Source organism: Myiozetetes cayanensis, unplaced genomic scaffold (assembly GCF_022539395.1).
Source record: "Myiozetetes cayanensis isolate MyiCay16 unplaced genomic scaffold, myiCay2020 scf6-25, whole genome shotgun sequence".
NCBI classification, from domain to species: domain Eukaryota; kingdom Metazoa; phylum Chordata; class Aves; order Passeriformes; family Tyrannidae; genus Myiozetetes; species Myiozetetes cayanensis.
In genome coordinates this window covers 29,915,885-29,943,633 of record NW_026087853.1, presented here as the reverse complement: position 1 = coordinate 29,943,633, position 27,749 = coordinate 29,915,885, and the positions used below count along the sequence as shown (strand labels likewise).

General features: G+C 35.4%; 1 protein-coding gene across 1 annotated transcript in view; it reads right to left on the bottom strand.

Moving 5' to 3' along the window:
* SPRED1 (sprouty related EVH1 domain containing 1) overlaps positions 1–27,749 on the bottom strand; it is a 59,318-nt gene that overhangs the window by 9,552 nt on the left and 22,017 nt on the right. The window contains exons 2-4 of the mRNA XM_050335651.1: positions 16,493–16,667; positions 9,485–9,653; positions 8,225–8,274 (exon numbers count right to left, since the gene is read on the bottom strand). Coding sequence (XP_050191608.1) covers positions 8,225–8,274; positions 9,485–9,653; positions 16,493–16,667 — 394 coding nt within the window. The remainder of the gene's footprint in view (positions 1–8,224; positions 8,275–9,484; positions 9,654–16,492; positions 16,668–27,749) is intronic.

Genomic DNA, 27,749 nt, shown 5'->3' with positions numbered 1-27,749 from the left:
AGAAGTAGGCAAGTATTTTCTTTACTATGACTCAGCCTTGGAAAATACAGTGTCTTTTCTGCAGAGGGTACACAACTTGGGCACTTCAGATACACACCATCCAAACTCAGTTGCCAAATCAGACTTCTTTAAGGAAGCAGAGATTAGCCCAGTCTCTGAGATTATGCTTTCTCTAACTCCCCATGAGGCTGCCAGTATTTATAAAAATACAACTGGAGAAAAAAAATTTCTGAGACTAAAAAGGCAAAAGCTAGTCAGACCTTTTAATAAATTAAAAGCAAGATCAGCTGGAAAGGATCAGAAAGTCAGATTTAACATATATTAATTAACAATATCTAATTACAGCAAGTGTGTATTAAACAACTAATGACTGACTTTTAAATAAATTAAGGTTTTATCAGGCAATTTGATTCAAAAGTGAGACCATGTGGCAACATATAATGAGGTATCTGCAGGACCTGTGCCATTCAGAATAAAGAAGAGGAACTATGTTTGGGTGGAATACTGGCTTGTGAGGTGATGCAATTTCTGAAATGAATAGAAAACCAAACAGTCCTCATTCTTTAAGCTTAACTGACTGGGGTATAGTTAGGATACAGCAGAGCATTTTGATACTAATCCCACTGGGCTGCCAAAAATGTACTGTAGGATGTTTTGTTTGTATTGAGAGACGCTGTAAAGTTAACCAACCGGCTGTCATCATCTGATAGCACTGAGAAAATTCTGGTATCATCCAACTTCCAGCAATGAGAATGTTTCAGCTTTATTACAAGGATCTGTATATATCAAGAAAACATTAAGAGGAAAAGAATAAAAATACTGCAGAAAACTAGTGAGGCAGAGGCAAACCTCAGTTTTTGACAAAACCAAAAGTTTTGTCAGGTTCATTTATCAAAATATTTAAGGAACTTATTCTGGGATTACATTAGCACCTCATATAGGTAAAAACCCAGTGTATGAAGTTCTAAGACTGTCTAGAGAAACTGGAAGTAGCTAGTCTGTAGGTGATTTTTAGGAGAAAGGAAATCATCACATCATTAAGAATCTATACATTGCTCAAAAGCACTGAGTGGAAAAACATTAAATTTAGTAATTAATTAATGATCATATAAATTAATACTAGAAAGTATACAACCAAGAAAGATAATAGCTTACTCAATCAGGTTAAAGTTCCCATGAAAAATTGTGAAGACAGGCAAAACTTTTTGCAGATCCTTGAGCGTGACAACACCAATAAGCAACTGACCTTTTTATTGTCAAAATTCAATATTCTGGTCAAACACTCTTGGGAAAGGAGTATAAAAGAATTGTTGAAATGACCGGCAATTAGACTTCATAGATGTACATTTATTTTAAAAGCAAAAAGCATCAAATATTAGTGCAATATTAAATATCTTCCTAGCAGGGGGCACTCCTGCAGGTGTATTGCCCAATGACATAAAAAGCTTCCAAAGCAATGGTTCAAACCACAAAAGAGCTGTGTTCAAAACAAGGAAGAAATGCCTACAACTATTTTTGGTTTGAGCAATGTTAAAAATGATAACAAACATTTAAGCTAACAGCTAGAAGCCATTTTACAGAAACCACAGCGATAAGCACCCTGTTTCCCTCTTGCTCCCCTCCTCCTGCTATTATAAATATGAAAGGTCTAGGGAGATGGGAGCAAGCTGCAAAAACTACTACTCCTTCCTTCCCAGGGAAAAAAGACATACTACCCATAAGCCAGTCTTTATCCCTGGCTGAGATTTGCAACTGCCTGCATTATTTCCTGTCCCTGAAGGTGATTCATACCTTTTTTCTTCAGCAGTAAACTACCTATACTATGGAGCAAAAAGGACACACGTACAGGCAGACACACGCACTCTGCCCTTGGCAGTCAAGAAAGGCTCCATCTAATGAAGGACACAGGCAATGATCATCTATTACAGTGCTAACTAGCAGTGCCAGACAATGATGTACGAAAAACAAACTGTACTCTTAAAGCAAACTTTTGTGCCCTATACACAGCAGTTATCAAAGAATGCTTTTAGAAAATTCCAAAACAGACATCACAAGTCAAGCTAATTGACTTCAAGGACAAATTTCGGGGTGGCAGGAGAAAGAAAAAGGCACCTGACCTTTTGCAAGGCAGGAACTCATAAGACAGCTTTTCCGATAGCACAATACTCAGCTTACCAGTCTAGATACTACAAGTAAGCGGACACAGACAAACTTCTGATATTTATGAAAACCAAAAAGCCATCAGGTCAATTATGATCTTCTTTGACCAATAAATATTCACTATGCAGAACAACAGAAATGCCAGATGAACATCCTGAAGTCTGTGTTTTTAATTAAACTATAGTTTAGATACAATCAAACCACGTTTATTCGTATCCAGAAAGCTTTTCCTTGAACACTTCCTACTCCAATCTGATGTTTTATGACAAGGTCAGAAACACCTGAAAACCCACATTTATAATGGAAACACTGACAATCTGAAGTAGGAGGCCCTAGAAACAAAAATGCTTCTGTGTTGAAAATGCATTTAAGTAAAAAGCAAACATTATAAGGTTTTCCACAAGAACTAAGCTTGTTATATTAAATATACAGAATATCACACACAAACACAGATGCACATATTCCCCTTTTCTACTGTCCAAAGCAATTACACCGCCCACATTCAATATCCTTTAACCACAGCCTGCAAAGTACAGTACTGGCATAGGTTATTCAGTATCATCTGTAAAGTAACCTACGCCAGTTTTTAATGCACAACGGAAATCTGGTTTGCTCCCAGCTGCTGGTATAATAATTACTGTCCTATGGTTGCTAAGAGATACTCTGAATTTTTTTCCAAGACTACTAAAACATTTCTGTGCGCACAGGCAAAAGGATGCTGGGTAAAGCAATAAAATGACTCCAGCTGTAGCTCTCCAGCAGAATTCAAAGCCAGATGACAGCTGTAGAGAAAATGAAAACCAGACTGAGCTTCTCTTCTTCAAATTTTCTCTCCTTACTTCTCCCAGTTTGCCAGAGTTAAGTCTGGGAGAGGATTCAACATTGTTCTACAAACATTGTTAAAAATGTTCTGCTTTAAGTAAGTTTAATGATTACACAGAAGGATGGACGAGAGACCACATTTCCGTTGCATCCCAGTTCTTGCATTTACTTCCCACGAGGCCTGAAAATCTGCTGTTTGATGCTAATCAACACAAGAATGTTTAAATGTTTTTTCCTTAATTTTTCAATTGTGAATAAATGATACAGGTTTCAAAAACATCTGAATAACTTCCTTCTGCTTTAGCTATTTCTAAGACTGATGGAGCAATATATTTGGCAAAGAACCTATTATTTTCAGGTATGTGTTTCTGACATGGGGTGAAATATGAACTAGATTACTCAGAATATTTTGTACAGCTTGAAGTAAAAAATAAGACATTTGACATGCCTCTTTCTTTGAAGGTTGTTCTACCTGAATATACACAGCACACTAAATGCAAAGAGGCTGTTAGTGTGAGGAAAAAAAATATAATTACTCCTGTTTCTAGAATACAATTCCAACAAAAAAAGCTTAATAAACCCAAATATTTTAGCACAGTATATGATTAGATTTATTTTAAATTGATAATATGGATTAGTATTACTTTTAGTTTTAGGAACTGGGCCTAGTAGGTTTATTAATTGCACTACATATTGCTAATCTTTAATGCTTTACCATGTAGTACTGTCTTCTCCATAAAAATAAGGGTAAATTATTTCACATTTCCTTACAAGTCATAATGTTATTTTTGTATTATGTATTATTTTTGTAAAATAGAACTTCTCAAACATTTTGTTACAGACAAAACAAATTGAGTAGTCACTAAATAATGCACTTACGAAGAGGTCACTAAACAGCGTATTTACAAGAGGCACATGAACTGTTAATGTCCTTCCTGACTGCACCAAAACTACTTATGATATGAGTTGCAGGCCCTTTCCAGCTCTTTATTAACAAAAAGCCCAACATACTTACTTCTGAAAGAACAAGCCAAACTTTTTCTTCTGCTTATAATTTATCAGTCTACGGTTTTCTTCTGCCAGTAGTAAGAAACTCAAAAGCATAAATGATCCATTTCTTACTACTTCAAAACTGTTAAAATGTGCTGATAGTCTATAAATAACACCAGTATGGCTGAATCAACAAAACCTGAAAGAAATTAAGACTCAACTGCTCTATTTTTCAGTTCTCAAAAGCAAGACTTACGCACTTCAGGATCCAAAACCCACATAAAAATAATTTTAAATGCATGAGTTCTAGACTTCATTTAGTTAGATTTACTTTTAAGAAAAAAAAATCTGATTTTTAGGTTTTGGGTTTTGGTTTTTTTTTTTTTTTTTCAGTTAAGCTAGATGAGTTTTAGAGTAAGAAGTTTATATTTGGTAGAGGAAAAGAATACAAGCCAATCTTTTAACAAACAAGCAAACTGACTTGAACAAGCTGCATCATTTTATACCAAAATCATCTAAACTTCCTACCCAAACAAATTTCCAGTGTATATTTCCATGTAAGTATATATACAGTTGCAGGCTCAATTTACCAACATTTCAGGAAGTCAGATAGCTCTTCATTAACTCATTTGTGTATTTCTATTTGAGATAAATCTGTTAAGACTAAAGGTTTATTTGATGATATAAGCAATTTGCATCTAATAGGTTAACTAACAACTAATTATTAACTAATTATTAACAATAATTTAAGCAATCTTTAGAAGAAAGTATGAAAACCTTTGATTGCATTCTTTTAATACTGAGACTAGCCTTATTTGTGAACTCAGAACAGCTAAAGAAACTATAATGAAGCTATGTCTTCTTAAAATGATAAATTTCATCTTCAGTAAAAAGAATGCTTTCTCTGTTTGATTTACAAAATGTAAATAAAAACCAAAATATGTAGTAATCCAAGACAGGAAGCCAAATGCTAGCCTAGAAAGCACAAGATATGAGTTCAGTTTCTAGATCTGTACTTAAGAGATGCACATATAACTTTTGGACAATCACTGTTTCTGCTTGTTACTTCTATAAAATGTAATAATAATTATTACTAGGAGGCACTGAGGTTGCACAACACCACCACTGAGATCAGTTTTGATCTTATTTGGATCATTTTATTTGCTCTCTGTAGCACCAAATATAACCAGCCAGTAAAATAACTTACGAAGCATGTTTAGCTTTTTTCATCACTAGTCATCTTCGTTAGAAAAAAATCAAAAACACTGTTAATGAATTTTATGTACAAACTACATACTATATCCACACTTTAAATACATACTAAATATAGGATTCCTGCTGACTAAAGCTGTACAGGCAAAACTGCTCTTATACTCTATTCACACTCTAAAATGCCCTTGCATAGATATACTCCAAAATTTACTCAAAAATACTATTAGAGACTTGGGAAAAGAGCTTATAAAACAGTGAAACAAAAAATCATTAGGCTTTTTAAACTACATAGAGGCAAAAAGTGGTGGGGGGAAAGTCAACATGACTCTTCAAATACACAATGCATTATCTTTAATGAAAAATGGTCTTATCCACCAGTTAAAAAACCCCAGGGTATCAAGTCTCATTTACAACAGTATCAGTCTGGGAAGGGGAAGGAATTAATAATATGAAGGAGAATGTACACTCTTTGGTATTTCAAAGGTATTCTTGGTAACTAGACCTGGTGCCTGTAACTAAAATGCAGCTTTTCTACACTGACATTCATAACCCTGCAATTGCAGCTTCTCATTACTGATACATAAACCTGGTTTAGATGACGCATAGCTAAAGCAGGGTGCGTTCAGTCTTCCCTGCACCTTTTTTTCTTCCCTTCTGGTATTGTTATTGACAGGTAATAATTTATTTTACTTTGGTATGCAGAGATAAGGTAAGAGATACTGGCTAGCTTTTTGCCTTTAGAAAGCAAGCGATTCTTGCCACCTATCCATAGCACAAATCCCCAAATGCAATGTGTACAATTACATTTTATATCTATAATGTAGAAGATGGTTCTACCATGTAAAAGACAGTTTGTACCACGTAAGACTGTTCGTACTTGTAATATATATATATAGTGTATATATATACATACACATCTGTTTTATAAAGAATATTTTTAAAATATATGTGCTTATTTTAAAATATATAATATAATATATATAATAAATATAAATAAAAATATATATAAAGTAAACCCATATTTAACTATGTAAATAGATGATGCATTTATATTCACATGTATATGGAATAGTTGTTATAAATACACTTTTCTCCACTTTTTCAGTAACAAACTTTGTAACTTTATGGAATCAGAGACATTTGCTTCAATTTTGGCACCCTTATATAGGAATACAATAACTAGGCAGCAAAATCAAGAGGCAATTTGTTTGTTCTAATCTCATTAGGCCTGAAGAAATTGTTCAATTATTAATCCTTGCAACAAAGTATGTTTAAGCAAGTCTTTTAAGAGCTGATTAAGGACTGAATTAACTGGCACACATGTCCTCCATCCTGTAAAAATCTCATTTGTTTTTTAAAATCTGAAATATCTAATATTTAGAGCAATTTTACTTTCAAGTGTCTTAAAATAAAGCACTGCAAATAAAGAACAACAGGTGGTTGCACAGCCAACACTCACACAAAAAAATAAATTTTTTCTATCTTAAAATGGAAAGAAATCAGAAGATTTCTGCATTGCCACTGCATTGCAGTATCCTTTCTAAACACTTGACTCTCAGTCATAATTTCATTCTTACCCATATCTTCTAAGTCTGCTGCTAATTTTTTTGATTTTGTGTTGCAGAGGTTCTACACTCGATCTATCTACACTGATGAAGAATTTATGCTGGTATATATAACAAAACTATTTCCCTCAAGAAACCACTTAGGAATATTATCAATTTTCTGAGTAGCCACTAAGATCCTGAGTCAACTTGTTTATTTATCAGCTTCATATTATTTTAAATATTTGCACTACGAAAACTGAATATGTGTGTGAATGAAGGCAAGGCTTTCCCTAAAACTGTAAATAAGAAGGAAGAGATAACAAGCATATATAGATAGAAGGAGGATTTACTCACTTTTATTACAGTTATTTACTCTGTGTGTGTGTATACATATATCTACCTCTATTTCTAGACATAGATATTTGTAATATTTGCTTATACTGGTTTTTAATTACATGAATTCTTGGCTATTACCAGGCAGTGCTACACATCAATGTTGCAGTACTTACAGTATGTAATATGGTATTTGAGTAAAGCACTATAACTCTGAAGCACGGTTGGACATAAATTTTTACCTCTTAAGCCATTATGACCTATAGAAATGGAATAGTGCAAATAAAGATCCATAAAAACCTGAATCTCAACAAGTGACTATCTTCAGTGCGTTTTAAAAAATTGTTTGAACTTCTGCCCTTGTTTGGACTAGATTCTTTTATCTCAGCATCTTTTTAACTCTAACCATACAATGAAGTGTCTTATCACTGCAGAGTGATATCTAAGAAAACAAATAGGATATGCAAGTAAAAAGATTCTTGATTCCTCTCTTTTGTTCTTTCCAAAAGAATATTTCAAGTTCCAAAAAATTTAAAGAAGACATAACATGAACAGACATTTTGAATTTAAAAATTAAACTCAGGATGGTTAATCATCCTATTGATTAAATCACAGAATCATAGAATCAGATGGATTGGAAAGGACCTCTGAGATCATCAAGTCCAACCCTTGATCCACTACCACCACAGTTCCTAGACTATGGCACTAAGTGCCACGTCCAGTCTTTTCTTAAACACCTCCAGGGACGGAGAATCCACCACCTCTCTGGGCAGCCCATTCCAATGCCTGATAACCCTCTCTGTAAAGAATTTCTTCCTAACATCTAACCTAAACCTCCCCTGGCAGAGCTTGAGACCATGCCCTCTTGTCTTACTGAGAGCAGGCTGGGAAAAGAGACCGACACCCACCTGGCTACAACCTCCTTGCAGGTCGTTGTAGAGAGTGATGAGGTCTCCCCTGAGCCTTCTCCAGGCTAGTGCCTACTTCGTTTAGGACAGACAATACTGTAAGCCTTCTAGATAATTATTCAGGAATTTATTTCATTAAACTGAATTTTGCTATTGCTCTTATTTTACTACTTCTCACTAATGAGAACAAAATCTGTTCAGTATTTTTGTAAAAAAAAAAAAAATGCACAATTCATTTAAAAATTTACTCACTTGAAAGCAGTCTTCTGCCACTTCAACATCATTTTGGGAGGGTGGATAACCTACACAAAAAGAAGAAAAAAACCAAAGCAGACATGGTTATTTTCTTTTTATTTACAGCTTACTGCTTCCAATAGTCTACACATCTTTCAATATCCAGCTATGATGATATAAACATTCTTGATTACTTTTTCAAACCTATTAACCACTGTATTTCAAGTTGATTTAAGTAAGCATCTTACTTATTTCATTTCTACATTCTGTATTTTATATACTGAGTATTCCTACCCACACTGATCTCTCCTGTTCACACGTTTCTTGTGAAAGCATTTTCAAAGTGTCATCAGCAGTCAGAAGCAAGGGAGTATGTTCCTTTTAATGCAGCATTTTGAAAATTAAAGGCAGATATATTTGGTTGGCATGAATGCACACTGTGCTGCATTTTGCTATAAAACCAGCAGAAATTGGAACTGTAAGACCCTCAGACCCTCTCATGTTCTCTAATTATCTTGAAGGGATATGTATGGTATCAACACAGTTCAAAAGAAGTCATTCTACTATGTCAAAAAGCATTTCCCTTCAGAAGTATGTTTCTCCCTTTCTTAACAGGCCAACACATTAAATCCCTAACATTACTTTTTACAAGCCTGAAAGAGATGTTCTTTCAATTCAAGATACCTGTTCTCTTCCCTCCCTCTCTCATTACAGCAATACATTTATCATATTTTCAGCTCAGAATCTAGGTTTGGTGATGACATCAGTGAAGCTCTGGAACCAGTTAGCCATATTACTATTTGAGCAAATTCTTCTATTGTTCCATAAATACCTGTCCTCAGAACTACACTGTCAGCTGTTAGTAAACAAACAAACTGAAAGTAAGTGCAGATAAAGAGAGAACTCAACAGGTTGCAAACATAGCTTATCCTCTAAGAACACAGCAGATGTAAAAAGCTTCTGAGAATAAGATCCAAGTGAGACACATAACAGTCTAGCTTCCTCCACTTCTTCATGTCTAAAAGAATGAGGCAACACTTTATTATGTAGGGATATTTCAGGAAATTACCTTATTAGTGTTTGTGAAACAATTTAAGACACTTCGATGAATGGCATTTTAGAAATACCAGAAGTGCTATTAAAAACTGTTAATACTATAGATCAATCCATGTTCTTAAATACTGGCAGCATCGATGTTACACAAAGAGCTTTGACATCTCATTTAGTAAACACTCAATATCTCTCTGTCCCACCAAGTCCTTCACCTGAAATATGTACCTTGAGAAATATCCTCTACTGCTCTCCGAATACCTCTATCAAATGCTCTTGCATCAGCAGGACTCTGAAATGTGAGGCCAAACTTTTTGTCATCAATCTTCCAGTGGTAAAAAGTAGGAGTAACTTTGTTGTAAACGAGGTCTTTCTTTAGTGTGCATTCCAAGACCACCTTCCAAAAAGAAAACAGAAGGAAAAGATATCAGTGACCAATATATAAGAGAACAAAAGGCAATCATACAACATAAGAGCAGATAGAAATCTCTCTTTAAATTTCTTCCTGTTACAAGGATGCAATTTTAACCTAATTTCTTTAATGGTCAAATTATTCACTATCAGTTGCTGATAAGCTGGTAGGGATTAAGAACAATCTTAAAAGTCAATCTTTCCATTTCAAAATCTCACCAATAAAAGTGTCTCATACCTGCAGCAAGCACTTCTGTCAGAAAAAAGTTGGTAGATATTCAGCAAATTAAATAGGACACATCCCCTAAAAAAACATTACTGCGCTGATATCAAATTTTACTGTATCACTGGGAATTTTATTTATATACTTATTCTATAAAATTTTTGAGCACTAGACTAACTTCATGCTGCTTTCAAACCACATCAGATTTCTCCTAGAAAGGCTACTAGACAAGTGAAAATAAAACAGTTGTTTTAAGAACTGTAACTAACAAAAACTAAAATTTTCATGAATGTATTACTGCCTGCACCTAGACAAAAATACATTTATGGCTCACGTTCAACTACAACAAAACCAGTAACTACAAATAATGAACACATTTATTTGTCTACAAAATCATTAAAGGTATACATGCACATTCAGTTATGAAACAAAGTCACAGTCTTCACACAGAATCATAGAATGGTTTGGATTGGCAGGTACCTCAAATATCACTTAGTTCCAACTTCTCTGAACAACCTGTTCCAGTGCCTCACCACCCTCACAGTAAAGAATTTTTTCCTAATATCTAATCTAAATCTATCCTCTTTCAATTTGAACCCATTCCCCCATGTCAGTGCTCTTGTAAATAGTCCGTCTCCATCTTCCTTGTAGTCTCCCTTTGTGTACCAGAAGGCCTCAATATTTCCTCACTTTAAATGGTCTGGTTTTAAAAATATATTTGCATATTTACTTTACTGGCAAAAATTATTTAAGCAACATTGTTACACTCTTGAGTTTTTCTTGGTTTTAAAAAAACAGAAGTGAACAATAAAGCATGGAGGGAGACACAATGATCTGCTCCTGTAGCAGTAGGTATAGTAAAGCTCACAGAAGGATAACTTATCTCTGTATTACTGTTTGATGCTGAAAACCTACACTGACAGATTAATGAGAAATTTTAGTATTCTATCATTTCAACATTAAGGTATTTTCAGAACTTTAATGTTTAGTTTTGCTACATATGCAGCAGCTTTTTTGAGAAAAAAGACAAAATTCCTCACAGGATGTGGTAAAATTAGTTTAATTATAAATCTAAGTGAGAAAAAAATCCTGAAATTTAAAAAAACTATGTCTGTACTTAGGTTATTCTTGCATATTCCTTGTGTTCCTCCTCTCCTTTCATATCTAATTATTATACAGACAAATAGGGGTTTTCTTTTGCTCTTTATTATTTATTCTCCCTAGACCACATCATTGATTGTTACTGACTTTTACCTGTCTCTAGAAGGATGACAGTCTTTCTGCACATATAGACTCTTTCAGCATTAAAATAATTTTTGTTACTCCACTTGAATTCCCTAAATGGTCAACAATATGTAGGTAAAACTGCCTACAAAAGAACATAAAAAGGAATCTAACTATTTGCTGTAGGCGTGCAGGAAAAGGTGCTGCAGAAAGAGAAATTTCATGCTGCAGTTCTGAGGTGTGTTAAACGATGGTTCTTTGTTCCTTTGGATGATCTTAAACTTGCTTCTTCCTTAAAGGAGGAGTTAAAAATGAAGATTGTTTCTTTTCAGTGCCTTTTTTAGGTCTGTGAGCTCTTTTGTGGGATCTCTAATACATTAACACCAACTACTTTCATGCTATATTTTGTGTGCACTTTCATCCAAAACATCAATAAAAAGTACTGCAAGCCTGATTTTACAGCACCTCAATGAACATCTGGTCCCAAAGGAATTAATGCAGATTACTTTATCCTGAAAATTCATACCTGGTGACAATTTTACCACTGGAGACAAATAACTGGATTAAAATTTTACTGAGTAGAAGCTATGATTTCCAAAGATACCCAAACCAAACCAGAAAACCCCCAGACTGACTCCCTCCAACCCAAAAAGCAACACGGTACCACACACACCCCATCTCTAGTCCGCACACCATTTTATATAACAAGATACCATTAACAAAACAAGCAAACATTATATCCAACATTAATTGTTTTCAACTTAAGGAAATAACGAATTTGATGGGATGACACTGATTTTTCACATCTAAAGCTGCATGAAGTTAACACAGTAGATTTACGCGAAAGGGCACTGAAAAGTGAAAAATTTGTTGCACCAAAATTGTAATGGACATATAACTGACAAAAAAATTGACATGTTATCAGATATAAGAATCCATATAAGCAAGACTTCACAGCTGCCCCACCTGAGAGAAAACTCAAAAACTGTAGGTCAAACAGCAAGGTGATCTAAGCCCATCAAAATCAATCTTTTCTCAAACTTTAAAGCCAATTTAAAAAGTAAACAATTTTAAACGTAAACAATTTTAAATGTAAACAATTTTAAATGTAAACAATTTTAAATGTAAACAATTTAAAAAGTACGTTTTTAAAAAGTACATTTTTTTAAAAGTACGTTCTTTAGAAGTACGTTCTTTAAAAGAACGTTCTTTAAAAGTACGTTTTTAAACAGCAGATTTTTAGAAGACAATGGTGTTTATATTTAGCTTTAGCTTTGTATCTCTCCCTTTACACAATTACCTGTTCTTCAAAGGAAAGATTTTAAACTTTGTTACTCCTGACTCATGATCCAAAAGATACTAATGCCTTTTTTTTTTTTTCCTCCTTTAGTAAAAACTTGCATGGCAAAAGACTGGAATAGAAAATAAAACAGAAGTCTACTAGACTTTTCATTCAAGAATGTAAAATTCATCAAATCCTAAAAACCCGTAAGTTTGAGCCCAATGTATGTTTAACACTAGTGCTATTAAGATAGAAGAGAGCCACTGTAAACACAGTAAGTGAGAGCAGCAGACCTGAGGAGGTTGGGATGGAGTACAATTATTCCAAGCACACTGGTTGGAACCAGATCTAGGAAGGTGAGTATAATAAAGGAGGAAATGTGTAATTATGTAAGAAGTCTTCACGAAATACCCTTACATTCCAACATAGATCTCAACAACCTGATCAAACCAGCAGGGAACATTCTTTCGCATAAATTAATGCAATGGTGCCACCACTTTGATTTTCTTCCCAGATAACCAGGATGCTTTTTGTGAATGCCACACGATGTTTTAAATAGCTCTGTACTGCACAAAAATTTTGGACGTTCTACATGTAGTCTGAAGCTCATTCATAGAAGGGCTCATAGCAACCTAACTCTCAGGTATATAAAGAAATTAAGAGAACCCTCTCCAACAAGGAACTTCAATATTTTGAAGTTTGATCCCAAAGCATTTAATTTATACAGCTGACTTACAGACTGAGATCTACAGTCCTAACTAAATGCCTACACAGCCCGTAAAATATATGGAAATAACAGGCACATTGGATTGGAACTGCAGTGCAGTGTCAAATGCACTTGAGAGAAGCAGGAACTAAAGCTAGTTCATTCCTTTTCAGCATGAGCATTCAAAAGGTATCTGGAAAATACCTCCATCAAATACCTCACCTGTGGATTTCAAGTTGCTTTGGAATGAATTCCACCTTTCCACTGACACTTAGGTTAAACAGTTATACTCACATTATGATTCCCATGTATCTTAAGTAAAAGCCTGAATTCCATTTGCTCTCTAACCTCAGGTATTTCAGAAACTATGCTTCCCTGTGTCCCAGAAAAGTGCTCCAAGTTCCACACTCTAGGTTTTCCAGTTCACAAAAGAAAAGACTTACCGGCCAGAGGAAATCAAAATATAATCTAGTTTGAAAGATATTTTAACAATGTAAAATGTGACTTGAGGGGACAGGGGGAACTTCATTTGTAAAGATGACTTTCTTTTATAATCCACAGAAATATTTTCAGAAACAGCTGTATGTACCTTGCAAAGAAGTGAGTGAATTGAAAACCAGGTCCAGGTGACTAAGCTGTAATGATTTCTAGTTATTACAATAGACTAAACATTCCTAAATGTTTAAGTGTTCTAAGTCTGAACAACTGATGTTGTTCAAAATGGTTAAGGAGGTTTTTAAAAAAAATATTGTTACTTTCTCTTCTCAAATACAATGGCAGAGTAACCAAATAAACAACATATGGATAACTTCAAAGATTATTCAGTCATACAGGTTTACCAAGGGCATTCTAAAACGAGATTAGAGTGACACCAGAGCACAGAAACAGCAGATTCAGTATAACACTTCCTCAAAATCTCAATATAATCACAATATTTGGTCTCTAATCCATAGCAAATACAATACCAACTTCCACTTTTATTTTCAAATAAAAAATAAATTGTATCATTATTATGAAATATAATAGCCAACTGTCAGTTCTATTTGGACTAAAAATTCAATTGTTTGGCTTTATTAAGGAAAAGGTTAAAAACTGTGCTTTTACAGTGACTCCACAGGAATATCCTAAGAACAAATGTAAAATCAGTAACTATATCGAAAGCATAAGGATCAATACAATTCTAGAATCAGTGACTGGGTCCCTGTCCAATAGAATTTGTCTTTCAGTCCCTGCTACCTACTGCCCTTCCGAATAAGCCTCATGACCTAATGATGTCCTTGCTTATCCTGGTGTAGGATCTTGTTTCTTTTATGTCAGGAGAGGTCTTGTTGCATAACATACAACTTTGTTGTTAATTCATTACACATTAGCTGTTGTTTATAAGCACATTACCTGATGTCTGTGGAAATGTGTATACACAGTGTCCTTTTACTCAGTTATTAAAGAACCTCTGGCTCTCCAATATTCTTCCCCACACCCTAAATCTGTGTTTGTTAGTTCTCTGAGCTCTTCATTCACTATACACTGGAGAGATGTTCTTCCTAGCTTCATTTCTGCTATCTTCTATCCTGTGTTTTTGAGGGGCTGACTTCCAACAGCAACTTCCTGAAACTGCAGCAAGATCACAATCTGCCCTGACAGACTAGTAGAGAGGTCACATTTGGGGGCAAGCAGGGGGAGGACAGATGGACACAGGATGGGACACAGAAAAAAATCCCAAACCAAAACAAACTGTTCAAGACAATAAAGTTTTGGAAAATGTATTCACGCTAACTTGAACTTGATTTTGGACAGGAAGAGGAACAGCAACATTTAAAACCTTCTACCAGAAGTGGAAACAAAACAAGGCTTGCTCAGGAAACAGGAGAGTGCAAACAGATCAGGAGGACACTGATGGCTTGACATTTTCATGTGCATGCAGGCGAAACATTAAACCAGCCTTCAGTTCCAAGCATTTTATTACCCTCAAATTCTTAAGGCAAGCTGTGAAGGTTCCAACTATTAAGAATTACAAGAAAATTATCAAGTATCTCTAAATGTAATTAAGCTTCTCAAGAAAACAGCCTCAATAAGGCTAAAAAAAAGTTCTAAGGGGAACTACTGCAAAGTGAGGAAGGAACTGCAGGTGCACATAGCTGTGCGGGAACACAGGGTACTCTGCTAATGGCACTACGCCTCGCTGAAACAACTGAGTCAGCAGAATTTCTATTTATATGCTCTCTTCCTACAATAGTCACAGTCAAGGCAGGAAACTCAGTAGTCCTGCCTCAAAGGAGAAACTGCTGTGCTTGAGAAAGGATCAGTAGTGTGGTATAAGGTAGTTCTACCTTTTAAGCTAATACAGGAGTCAAAATCCATTGGCAGAAAAGAATTTGTTCTTGATTAAAGTCATTAAGATAGAGCTTTTGTGCCTTCTCTACATCTCTTTGTTTCTGCAACAAGACACAGCCTCATTCAGAAACCTATTTGGTACACAAGTAACCAACCAATTCTTAGTAAGCACATTTTGTCTTCCATAGGTCTTCATGTGGAAATGGCTGAGATCCTACACCAGTTTTCCTTTTGTGAGGCTGATTTTCATGATGCTATTTAAGACACGTTTATTAGTGAGATTTTATTTTAGGTAGCTGAGGAATGAACACTGTGTGTTCATCAAACTAGAGCAATTCTTGGACTTGTTTGCTTAAGCTCTCCTCCAATACAAAGTTGTTCTCATATCAAATGGCTATTTTCTGTCATAGCCAAATTCTACAACTAGCCAAATCAGGAATTCCTTCTGATTTCATGTTCTTAACAAATTATCTCATTTTCAACACTCATATTAAAGGTAGTATCATTGGTACATAAACAAGATAACAAGATTTAAACCTCCACCGGGGAAAGAAAAAAAAGGAAAATGTTTCCCCAAATGAATGGAAATCTGCAATGAAAAAAAAATGTAAAGTTTCTAAAAGATGAATGTGTTTAATTCTAAAAAGGCATGGTATTACACCTAAAACAAACAATTGGCTCTTTAGGTATATAAACAGTGACACAAAAAAGCTCAGCAACGGCATTAGTCTGAGACTATAAATTTACTTTCTAGTCTACAGGCAACAATAAGCAAGCATCTATACTTACGTCCTTTGTAGTTTTAATATCACAGAATCACAGAATACGCTGGGTTGGAAGGGACCACGTCCAACCCTTAGCCATCCGTAAGAGTAATACCATGTGCCTGAGAGTATTATCCAAACGCTTCTTGAACTCTGTCAGGTTTGGTGCTATGACCACTTCCCTGGGGAGCCTGTTCCAGTGCCCAACCACCTTCTTGGGTGAAGAACCTTTTTCTCATAGCCACCCAAAACCTCCCCTGACAACTATGATCATTAAATGGAGGCAAATTGTTACCGTTTTATCCCTGAGTCGTTCTCCATGGATAAGAAAATCAGCACAGCTATTCTCTTCCTGGGGAATGACTTTGAAGACTGTGACACAGCTTAGTCCACCCCCTCCAAGTGGTAACCATCCACCACTTGAGTCATCCCGGGTCATCACCACAGCTCGCACTCGTGCATAACTATTACTGAAAGAGATGCAAAAGAAGAAATTAGTTTTTCAAAATCAGAAATCAGCGGTCTAATTAAAAACAAAACAAAACAACAAACCCATAACCAAGGTCACAATAATTAACACTGTCTTTCCACAACTGTCATCCTAGAACAAACCCATAGACCACACTCTAAAAAATGTTCCTCTGTACTTTTACGACTCCATTATAACTTTTTGAAGCTTACATGTGATTTCTTGTAAAGAAACTTAATCAGACAATATAGTTCCCAAGTCAAAACTGATATTTTTCTAAAAACTTTACAGTCAGTAATCTAGCTAGAGGGTCAGGAAGAGAGTAAGAATCAACGCCCGATTTATTTTAGACTAATCATGAAGCCAGTCAGTCACCATGAAATTGCACAAAAAAGAGAACAAGAAAGCAGAAAGAGGTCAGGCCTTCTGTCACTGAAATCTAAACAAGAACAGGCTTCTAGCCAGAAAACCCTGCTTCCCTTAGTCCATCCCTCCTCCCCCCCCCCACATAACCTGTCCTTTGCAAGGGTAGGTCAGGACACACTGTGGGGTTCAACAACAGAACCAGTTACAGTTACTTAAAATCACTATTTGCAGTATCTACTAGCTGATTCTCTCCTGTAGTGAAAGCATTTTACAACTGAACAGCTTTTTTCCATCATTTAGCATTTTTATAAAATACACAAATGATTATCATGTCATTACTTAGGAGCCAAATTGCTTTTTCAGAAAGGAAAAAGAGGTTTTGGTGATCGCTCTCTCTCCTTTTATTTCTTCCTTTTAAATTAAATGACAAATTTTAATTTTGGTTATGAATTTGCCAGTATATCAGTTGGAAAACCCCATGGCTTGCTAAGGATGTTATAAGATCCTATATTCAAAGCAATGGTTTACTGCATGAATGTAACAGTTGATGAATGAACATTCAAACACCTTAAAATAAATATGATTCATGTTATCTTTTGCAACATATTCTGGATTGAGGGTTTAAGTACTTATGCCAGTTGGCATTAGTGATGTCAAATTTAAGGGCTGAAAAGAAAATATTAGAAGAGGAAAAAGTTGTTCCTTCTGCACAAAATTACTTATGATAAAACCATTCACCAAGCTGCTGTACTTTTAAAAGATCACTGCTTTACTTTTTTCCCCCAACTATACTAAAATAACCAAGGTAGGCTTTTTTGCGTAATTAATAGATTACATTCTCACACACACATATGATTCATACATATGATTCACTTGTGTGTATATATATATATATAAAGAATTTTGCTGCAAGCATCTAAAGCTTAGATACGTAACGGTTTGCAAAATGAAAAATAAAACAAGACTATAAATCTATGCTTACAGGCAGCTGAATTTGTTAATAGATTTTGTTTGCCCCCTCCAAGCAAATCACAGCCCCCTCCTCTCTCTAAAAATCATAGTTAAAATGACAGTTCAGTTAATGTTTCTCATCATTTCTGTACTAACTTACTTCAGTAAGTACTCAAACACAGCAAATATAATGAAGAAAAATCCAATCCTTCTTCATATGCATCTATCACAATTCTAATATCTACAAACAAAAATGGCTGTATCTTGATGCTTTATACTATTACTGAAAGTTGAATCATTCATTCATTGGTCTCTATCACCCTATTCACTATGATACAAGTTCAAACTATAGCTGTACACTTCAGAAACAGGTAATCTTTCATCTCATTTCTCTCAGAGAGCCTCTTCTGACAGAAACTGGGGACACTGGGACTTTCCTCTGAAACAGTAAGAAACAGAATGCACCAACTGATTAAGCCTACACACTGTCTATGCTATTGTCCATTCAAGTGAAACACAAATTTAGCTTTGAAGTTATTAATTCTATAAATTGTATATCAGACTTTTTTTTTCTTTTGTAGATCAATAGGCTGCAGCAAGAGTTCAACAGGTAATATTTAATGAATAACCTCTTAAACTGAGAGAGTTTTTCCATACAACCTCCCTGTAAATTAAATAGACAAATTCATTACTGTACTTGCAACAATGCCAAAGATTACAAAGAGATTTTTTAGCTTTTTGTTTCTGTTGGTGGCTGTTTTTTAATATTATTTTTTATATTTGAATGGAACTCACAATTGTTAACAAATGCTATTTTTAGTGATAATACAAGCTAGTTTGCAATAGCCACGATGCAGTGGCAGTACCTTATAAATTATTTCCCTTTCCAAAATCCTCTGTAAACAAAACAGCATCTGTCTGTCTCACTCCTGGTGTTACCAAAAGCACTCAGATGTCTTCTATCTGTACGTATTATAACCCCACCTACTCCTGGGAACTTCAGAACAAATTGCTAAACTGGTCTAGCTTAGCTGTGGGGAAAAAAGGGCAGACAAGGCTCCAGTGTTTTCCTAACACAGCCTAATGTTTTTACCTACTCTTGCATGTTTAGCAGCTCTATCAGGAATACCTGAACAAAAGAAAAACCAAACGAACAGGGCAATCAGTTGAGCATTGCTCTTCTGAAGCCTTTTACCAGAGCTACCATGAGTACGTGAAATGGAGCATGAAGAGCAGCACTGCAACAGCAGGCCCAGACCTACTGTACTGCAGCCAACTTTCTCTGAGACTCCCTGATTTTTGTTGTGGCCACTTGCTCGAGGCAGAGCAAGGTTTACACGAAATGGTATTCTGGCCATAGGAGCATGCTGCTTCCCAAAAGTCAGTGCTGAGCACCAGTGAAGAGTGGGGGAAAAATATTGTCCAAGATTTGTTCCTAACACCTAACGAAACAGATTTTCTCTCTATTGTCCAAATGCCTCAGGTAAGGAGGTAAGAGTACAATATTCTTCTGTGGTTACAGGAAGTTATAAATTGAGATAAAGGAGAAAAAGAAAAAAAAGGTTATCTACAGTGTTTTTCCCCCTAGTAAAGACTTACTGCAGAGTACAGTGTAAGTTTGAATACTAAACCTATTAAAACTGAAATAAGGCAATTTGAAGATAGCATACACATAGAAATATTGTGTGAAGTTTCACTCTAAAAATATTACAAATGAAAATGATTCTTGTACCAAAATCAAAAGCTGTAGTGGTGTGAACCAAGCAGCCTGAGAAAGCATTGGTGCAAAAAACAAAGGGTTACAAACCATAAGTTGATAGGAAAGATAGACTTAAGAGTCCTTGCTTGCCATCAGCCTTATTTTAAGAGCATTAAAATCTGACAATAGGTTTTAAAGGCTCTCTTCCCCCCCCACCCAAAGCTGTGTGTTTATGTTGTTCTAATGCTCTTGGACCCAAATTGACTTGTGACCTGGATGACCAAACTGTTGTTCAAGCCCAGGAAGTATGTCACTGGCCAAGAAAGGCTGGGACCTTCAGCTCAGCAGTTTTCAATCCTGCTTTCAGAGTATGGGGGAGGAACACAACTGTAATTTCACCACTATGGTTGTTTATTTTTAAATAATTTATTTTGATAATTTGGGGTATTTCTTATGTTTACTATCAAGCTAATAAAAGATACTAAATGTTATTACATTTGTCCTTTCTTCCATTAGCCAATGAAAAGAGAATGAAGGTTAAGAATTTTATGCCAAAATACTTTTCCCCAGAGAAAAGGGAAAGAAATATTTGAGGGGGAAAAAAAGCAAAAAAGCAGCCATCTTGTTGCTTTACATTTATTTTAACTTAGTTTCAACAGTATGCAAATATTCCCTCTCCTAATTCATACTAAACATCACCATTCCTTTATTTGTATTGCATCTTGTAGATTTCAATTTTAATATAGGACTGAAAAATAATAACAGTGATTTCAAAAATGTTTGTTAAAACAATTGTACTATAGTTGCAAATTGGTTTTTTTACTACTATAAAGCTCCTACCATTACCATCAAGAAACCTGGATGTGCAAGTGGAATTCTAAACTGAACCATAGGAGAAAATGACCCTCTTAGATTTGGTAAAAATATTTAGAATTATGGTTTCTTTCAAATCTGGAAAGCAGATTTGCAGTAAAGGATCTCAAGTTGAATGTAAGCCAAAAATGATCCCTGGGGACAAAGGAGGTCAACGATATCCCAGTTGCATTAGAAGTGTTGCCAGCAGGTCTCAGGAGGTGATCCTGCCCCTCTTCTCAGCGCTAGTGAGGCCAGATTTGGAGAGTTGTGTCCAGTGTTGGGTTTCCAAATCCATGAAAAACATGGAGCTCCTGGAGTGGGTCAAGCAGAGTGCAACAAAAATGATTAAGGGACTGAAGCATCTGTCATATGAGGGAAGGTTGAAGGAGCTGGAGCTGCTCAGCCTTGAGAAGACTCGTGGGTATCTTATCAGTGTATACAAACACCTGAGGGGAGGGCACAAAGAGGATGGAGATGGGCTCTTTTCAGAGGTGCCCAGTCAGAGGACCAGAGGTAACGAGCACAAACTGAAACACAGGTGGTTCCATTTCAACATCAGCAACCACTTTTTCACTGTGAGGATGCCTGAGCGCTAGCACAGGTTGTCCAGAGAAGTTGTGGTGTTTCCATATTTGGAGAATTTTGAAGATATTTGGACACAGTCCTTGAGCAGCAGGGGTGGACGAGATGAACTCCAGAGGTGCCTTCCAATCTCAATTATTCTTTTTTTTTTTTTTAATTTAATATCATATTTCAAAACACAGCAATTTCAATAAAATACCATTTCATAAATATAACCAATATGGGTTAATTTATGAGAATTCATGATATTTCAAAGCAAGAGTTGTCATTGTGCACAACTGCTATTTAAGCACTTCTGACAAGGGCAAAAAAAAAAGTGTTCTGAAAAATCGTGACACACTCTGCTATGAGATTACACTATCTTTGCTGGCATGCAAGCAACAGCTCCAGGCTGATCTGCAAATGTGAAATGGTCATGGATCAAGGTTCTTTACCTTTGACTGGCACTTTACACACGTACTTTAACCTCTCCAACTTCTGGTGCAACATACTTCTCTGTTTGTGGCCTTACTCAAAGAGCATACATGAATCACACTTGGCTTTTTATGGGATTTATTATCCAAAAAGTTTAGCAGAAGATTTTATGATTTTCAGCTAGAGAAGTGCTTATGAGTACCTAATATCAGATCGATGAGCTCAAGACTGTTTTACTTGCAGATAGCCTTTCTTGAGTATTGACTCAATTTAGAAAGAATAATGTTACTAGTATCACATAAGTGTATCAGTACCACTGATGATGTTATAAATGCCTTGTTACTAAAGATTTAGAGGATGAGTGTCACCAGCACAAAACATTAATGACGTGGTGACAACAGAAAGAGACGCAAATATAACATGAATACTAAAGAAGACATATTTTACATCAAGAAAACACATGATAGTACATATTTTTTAACAGAGGAAATTGCTGTAATTGCAGCTACATGAGGCTCTGCCTAACATGACTGTTACCTTTCTCCTCTCAAAATCATACCAGCAAATCAAAGTATAAACCAAACTCTTACACTGGTAGAACTGAAAACTTGGCAGATTTTCTCCTTTAAAAAAAGAGGCAAAAGGTATTCTTCAGAGTAAACAGCAACCATACATGGCTACTATGCCTAGGAAGTTTATTTCTGTGGGGAGTCTAGCAAAGACATGTACTTCCATGAAGAATTACATACATGTGCTGTTACATTTAGGATATTGGTACCTACACTGATTTATTTACTGAAGAGCTTTGGATTTTGTCAAAATGCCTGAATGAAACATTCCTGCTCAAACAAAAAAAATCCCAAAAACCAAAATAACAACAAAAAAAATCTTACAGAAGCCTGAACCACCAAGCAAAATGGCTTGAAACCAAAATCATAGAAGGGAAAAACTACATGGGAAACTGTATTACATAAGGAGGTGATAACTGGTATCCTGAAAGAGCCCAAAGTACATGACTGCAACTATTATTTAGCAGAAGAGGTTTACCAAATAAGAGATTTGACAGTGCACCTGCAATTCAGAAGGGAAAATGAGATACAAATGAACAAGTGTCCAGAACAGGAAAGTGTCAAACAGTATATTGTTCCCATGAAGTGTTCTCTAGGACACAACATCAGAATAAATAAATTTAAAAAAAAAATTAAAAAATAAGAATGGAGTTCTAATGCTCCTATTTTAATACAGACAATTTAAGATTTGTGGCCATGTAAAGTAATCAATGCTGCAAGGAAGAATGGTTACTGCTGAAAGCACTTTTTGCACATGAAGAATGGAGAAATTGTTAATGAAAACCATCAAAATTACATACAAAGTAGGTATTTGACATTTCTGTGAACAACATTTTAGCTCTGCTCCCCAGCATCTTCTCTTGTTTAATAACTGTAGCGAGTTTCTATTGGTTCTGTATGTTATCCGTGAGGACGTGTTAAATGAAGTAATATATTAGCAGACTAAAGATCACAATGCATATTTGGACTCCATCTCTTTTAAAGACATTGCAGTTATCCTAATAGAACGGATTCTGTAACACCATCCGGTCAAGGTATATTACTTAGAAAATGGCATCTGATATAAAATACAAAATCAAATAAAAACCCCAAACAAACTTATTTTTCTTTCTACCCTTCCCCACAGAAGTTAACAAGAATCAAAGTAACATTTAAAGGTTGGTCTACAGGTTTTGGACATGTATAGCAGAACTACATAAACAGCATTCTTCCCACAGCTGCTTGCTTAACAACAAAGGACTAATGATACAAAGGACTCCTGGATTAAATTCCATCCAATTTTAGACAGATGGGATAACATAATTTGAGTGGTCAGATCCTGTTACTCATGTGCCCCCCAGGTTTAATGGGCTTCCTCCAGAAAACCCTGATTTTGTCTCATTTTTAAAAGCTGACAGCCATAACTTTCTTACCAAGGTCTTGGGTACTGATGCCATGTATTAATTTTGATTTGCTTACCACGGAAACATATAGATAAAGACGAAAGAGCCCACAGATAAGAAAAGAGATAGAGGTTAAAAGGCTTAGGACTTTTTTTTAGATAAGTTAACATTTCTTTCCAACCTTGCAAAAACAAAGGAATGTCTAAAGAATCCATGGAAGACGAGTTTTTCATTTTCTCCAGCTCTTCAGTAAACTTAAGACAAGAACAAGTCTGCAGCCTAAGGCAGATTCCACTGAAACTAAGACAACTTGACACTTCCAGTAAATGTCGTCAGACAACATCCATCCAGCTTAGAAAGAATTTTTTTTTAAAAATTAAGCTTACAGATTCAGCTGTGCTTTTTATTTTCCTGGGAACAGCAATGATTACTACAGTTTAGGATAACATAAATTATGGAAAGTTTTTCAGGTAGTAGTTATATCTGAACAGGTCAGAATTCTCTCTTCTCTCAGAGAGATTTTCCTCCAGCCTTACATGCTGACAAAGTCCAAGTATCAAGTATGCAAGTACAATTAGATTACCCTCATAGTCAAAGCTATTGGTCCTCTAGCTACTGAGATTACAGATGGCAGCACTGGAGACCCCGTTAACAGGAGATATGAACACATTAATCAATAAGTAATTTTGTAATAAAGTTCTTGACCACTAAGATAAGATGAAGATAACTGACACATTCCTTAGCTACCCTAAAGTATGACAGGTTGTACTAAATATTTTATTTTCAAACAAGCATCTGTGTACTTTTTATTTCACTGACTGTTGTATTTAGGAATAGTACCTCACAAATGTCCAGAAAGCTATTATTTTCCTCTGAACACACTTAAGAATTTATTTAGCAAAATAAAGGACGAACCTGTTACACTTTATCTAACACACCAGAAAACGCTGTCACAGATTTTTTTATTTACTGTGTCTGAATTTCTCAGTTTATCCTGGACTATACACTCTTTGGGACAGGGACCATCTGTAATGAGTGTAATTCCATAAAGACCCGAGTGTAAGTTGGTGTACAGAGCTTAGGTGGTAGCTGCTACATACTCCTGATATTTTGGCAATACACTATGGAAGAAAAAAATCACCAGGCCCATTGAGCTTACTCACCTAAAATACCACTTGATATCAGGCAGAAAAGCACAAAATTTAAATTTATTCTTAGCATATTAAAAGAAATTTATGAAAGGTCCAGATCATTCCTGGCATGCATTTCTTACTCAGCCTGCACAGAAAAGGAACAGAATCTTGAACCAAATAAAGCATATCCACACTTATAAAAATAATCTTCCTTTAACAGCCTTGCTGAGCTGTGAGATTGCTAATGTTGTATACAAACAACATTCATGTATTTTAAAACTATGTGAATTGAAACTGTAGCATCATTCATTGATATTGTTAAATCTAAAGCTTGTCTCAACAGTTACACTGACCTGGTTTTTTAAGGACTTTAACCAGCCAACATGAAAGCATTTAAAAGTAAATTATATTCTAAGAAAATCCCTAGTGCTAAATTCCCCCTTTTAACGCAGTAAGAAAACAGTAAACATCCAAAAGGACGTTTTGAAGGCACAAACAGACGAATCGTAAGTGTCTGCACTTACAAAACAGAAAGACTACAAGCGAAACTGCAAAATGCTTAACAAATAAAACCAGGGTCAAAAAGGAAGTCTGAACGAGCCTTAAGAAAAATAAGCTCGTAAACCTACAGATCTATTTTAAAGGTGTATGTTCACTGACGAAAAGGAAGCTACTATTCCCTTGCTATGCAGCACCACACTTTGTGGTTTGAGTCAGTCTTTTCTGTAGTTTTAACAAACCATGAATATTTGGGAGAGAGGAAATAAACTGAATCAGACAAGTCAAAAACAAATGCAAAGATTTCTACTACAATAATCCATCACACGAGAAGAAACAAAAGATTAATAAGATTACACAAAATGTTTTAATGGTAGGCTGTTCCTATTTGCCATATGTCAGCATGAATAATGTGACTTATATAGCCAACATATAATTGTACGATCTATGTTTGATAATCTCAGTAATAATTAGCAGCCTAACCAGCACTCTTAAGCAAAGAAACAGGTGATTCACAAGGCCTAAGGTCAGAACATATGGATACTAATAGTGCATTAAAAAATGGTAGAGTTAAGCCTTTGTTCACTACATTCCCCACTGCAACTACTACTGTAATACTTTTCACAAGTTTCTGCGAAAAACTGCATGTAATTAATACGTGGGTCATGCATGAACATAACACAGAGCAAACTAGCACACTAAAGGCCTCTCAGTTCAAAATGAGGATTATTTAAGTTCTATTATTTGCTGCTATTCCAGAAGAGAAGTTTAGAAAATTGTAACCAACTGCAAAGAAAAAGAACAAAAGATACACATGCATTCCCCCTTCCCACCAAATATGTAATAGACCAAAATAAGAACATATTCACACTTTATAAATGATAGCTAGTCATGAGAACTCATACAATACGTGTATCTGAATCTCTCACTCTACTCAGCAACTGACAAGGGATCCACCAGATACAGTTTCCTTGTTTTTGCAACAACACAATCTTAAACAAATGGTTACACCATGGAGATAATGAGATAATTAAGTGTTATAACTATGTGTTGTTGTTTCCTGTTTGGACTTTTAAAACCATTAATACCATCAGAATAGTAACAGCTTTAAACTGATGGAGGGCAGGTTTAGGTTAGACATTAGGGAGAAGTTCTTTACTAGGAGGGTGGTGAGGCACTGGAACAGGTTGGCCAGAAAAGTGGTGAATAGTTCATCCCTGGAAGTGTTCAAGGCCAACTTGGATGGGGCTTTGAGCCCTGGTCTAGTGGAAGATGTCCCTGCCCATGACAGGGGGTTGGAACTAGATGATCTCCAAGGTCCCTTCTAATGCAAATAATTCCATGATTCTGTGATAAATTATGGGTTTAGGATGGAACTTCACCACAAGGAGGAAGTTTTGAAAAGGGTGATTGGAGACAGCTAAGCTGAATTGCTCAAAATATATTAGGGTATCAAGAATCCAAGTGCAACATGACACAAGTTCAAAATGGTTTTTAGACAGTAGAATCCAAGTCAGAGTGAAAGAAAGGTCTTTTAGCTTCAGTCAACCTGTGAGGCGAGAATGTCGTGAAGGAACAACTATGCCGATTTTTTTTTTTTTTGTGCAGCTCTGACATCTATGTTGCACAGCTTTACTGAACAAAAATGACTGCTATCCAACGTAAAAATTTTTTTAGTGGTCGTATGCCATTTCTATTACACAAAATAGGATATAATAAAATACCCAGACTAAAGTATGAAATTGAAAAATCTTACTAGGTTGATGCGATATACATTAAGCCATTCCAGAAATATTAGTGTTCTTGTATTTAATAGCACTGGAAATGAATCCTGATTGCATAACTGAAGAAACAGAACCAGAAAAATAAATATCTCTGCTTAGAGAGACAAAAGAGGACATCACATATTCAATAAACATAAGGAGAAACTAAAGTGGTGGAATTAACAAACAAGTGTAGATGGAGAAGGTCAAACTCAAGAAACTTAATTTGACTGTTTCGTTTGTACTAGGTGTTTTGTTATACACTTTTGCTCCTATTCCAGCAACAGAAAGACCTTCCCTATTCATATTCCAAGCACAGGGTCTACTATTAAAACAGTGAAAACTGCAAATAATTTTCCCTTTTTATAAATAGCAATGAATTTTGAGTACTCTTATCTGCAAGGATACCATTCAAGTAATCCAAATAAGTGAGGAGAAGTCGTTAACTGTTTTATTAGCTGAAGAAAAGCAATCAACATTTTATTATACATCCTAAAAAGCAAGGTCAAAAGACCAAGAGCATATTACAAGTAACTGCTTTAGTGGTGCTAACAAATAATCTCTAATTTTTCAGCCAAATTTTTCACTACTTAGGAATTTTAACCTCAAGTACCAGCTGTATCACAGAAGTTCATCTGACAGAATTCTGTAGACTTTGTTCAAAACCCAACATTGGGAATGCATTCATCACATATGAGTTTTACATACAGGAGGTACAATAGTGTTTTTGAGGGCTCTACTTCTTTAATTTGATCATTCAAATATCAAAACGTTGTGTTGGGAGAGAAGCAAAATCATTCTCTAATCATGCAGTAATTCCGAGACAGAATTCATTTGCCTGTGATTTTAATAATACTGTGAGGAATGGATA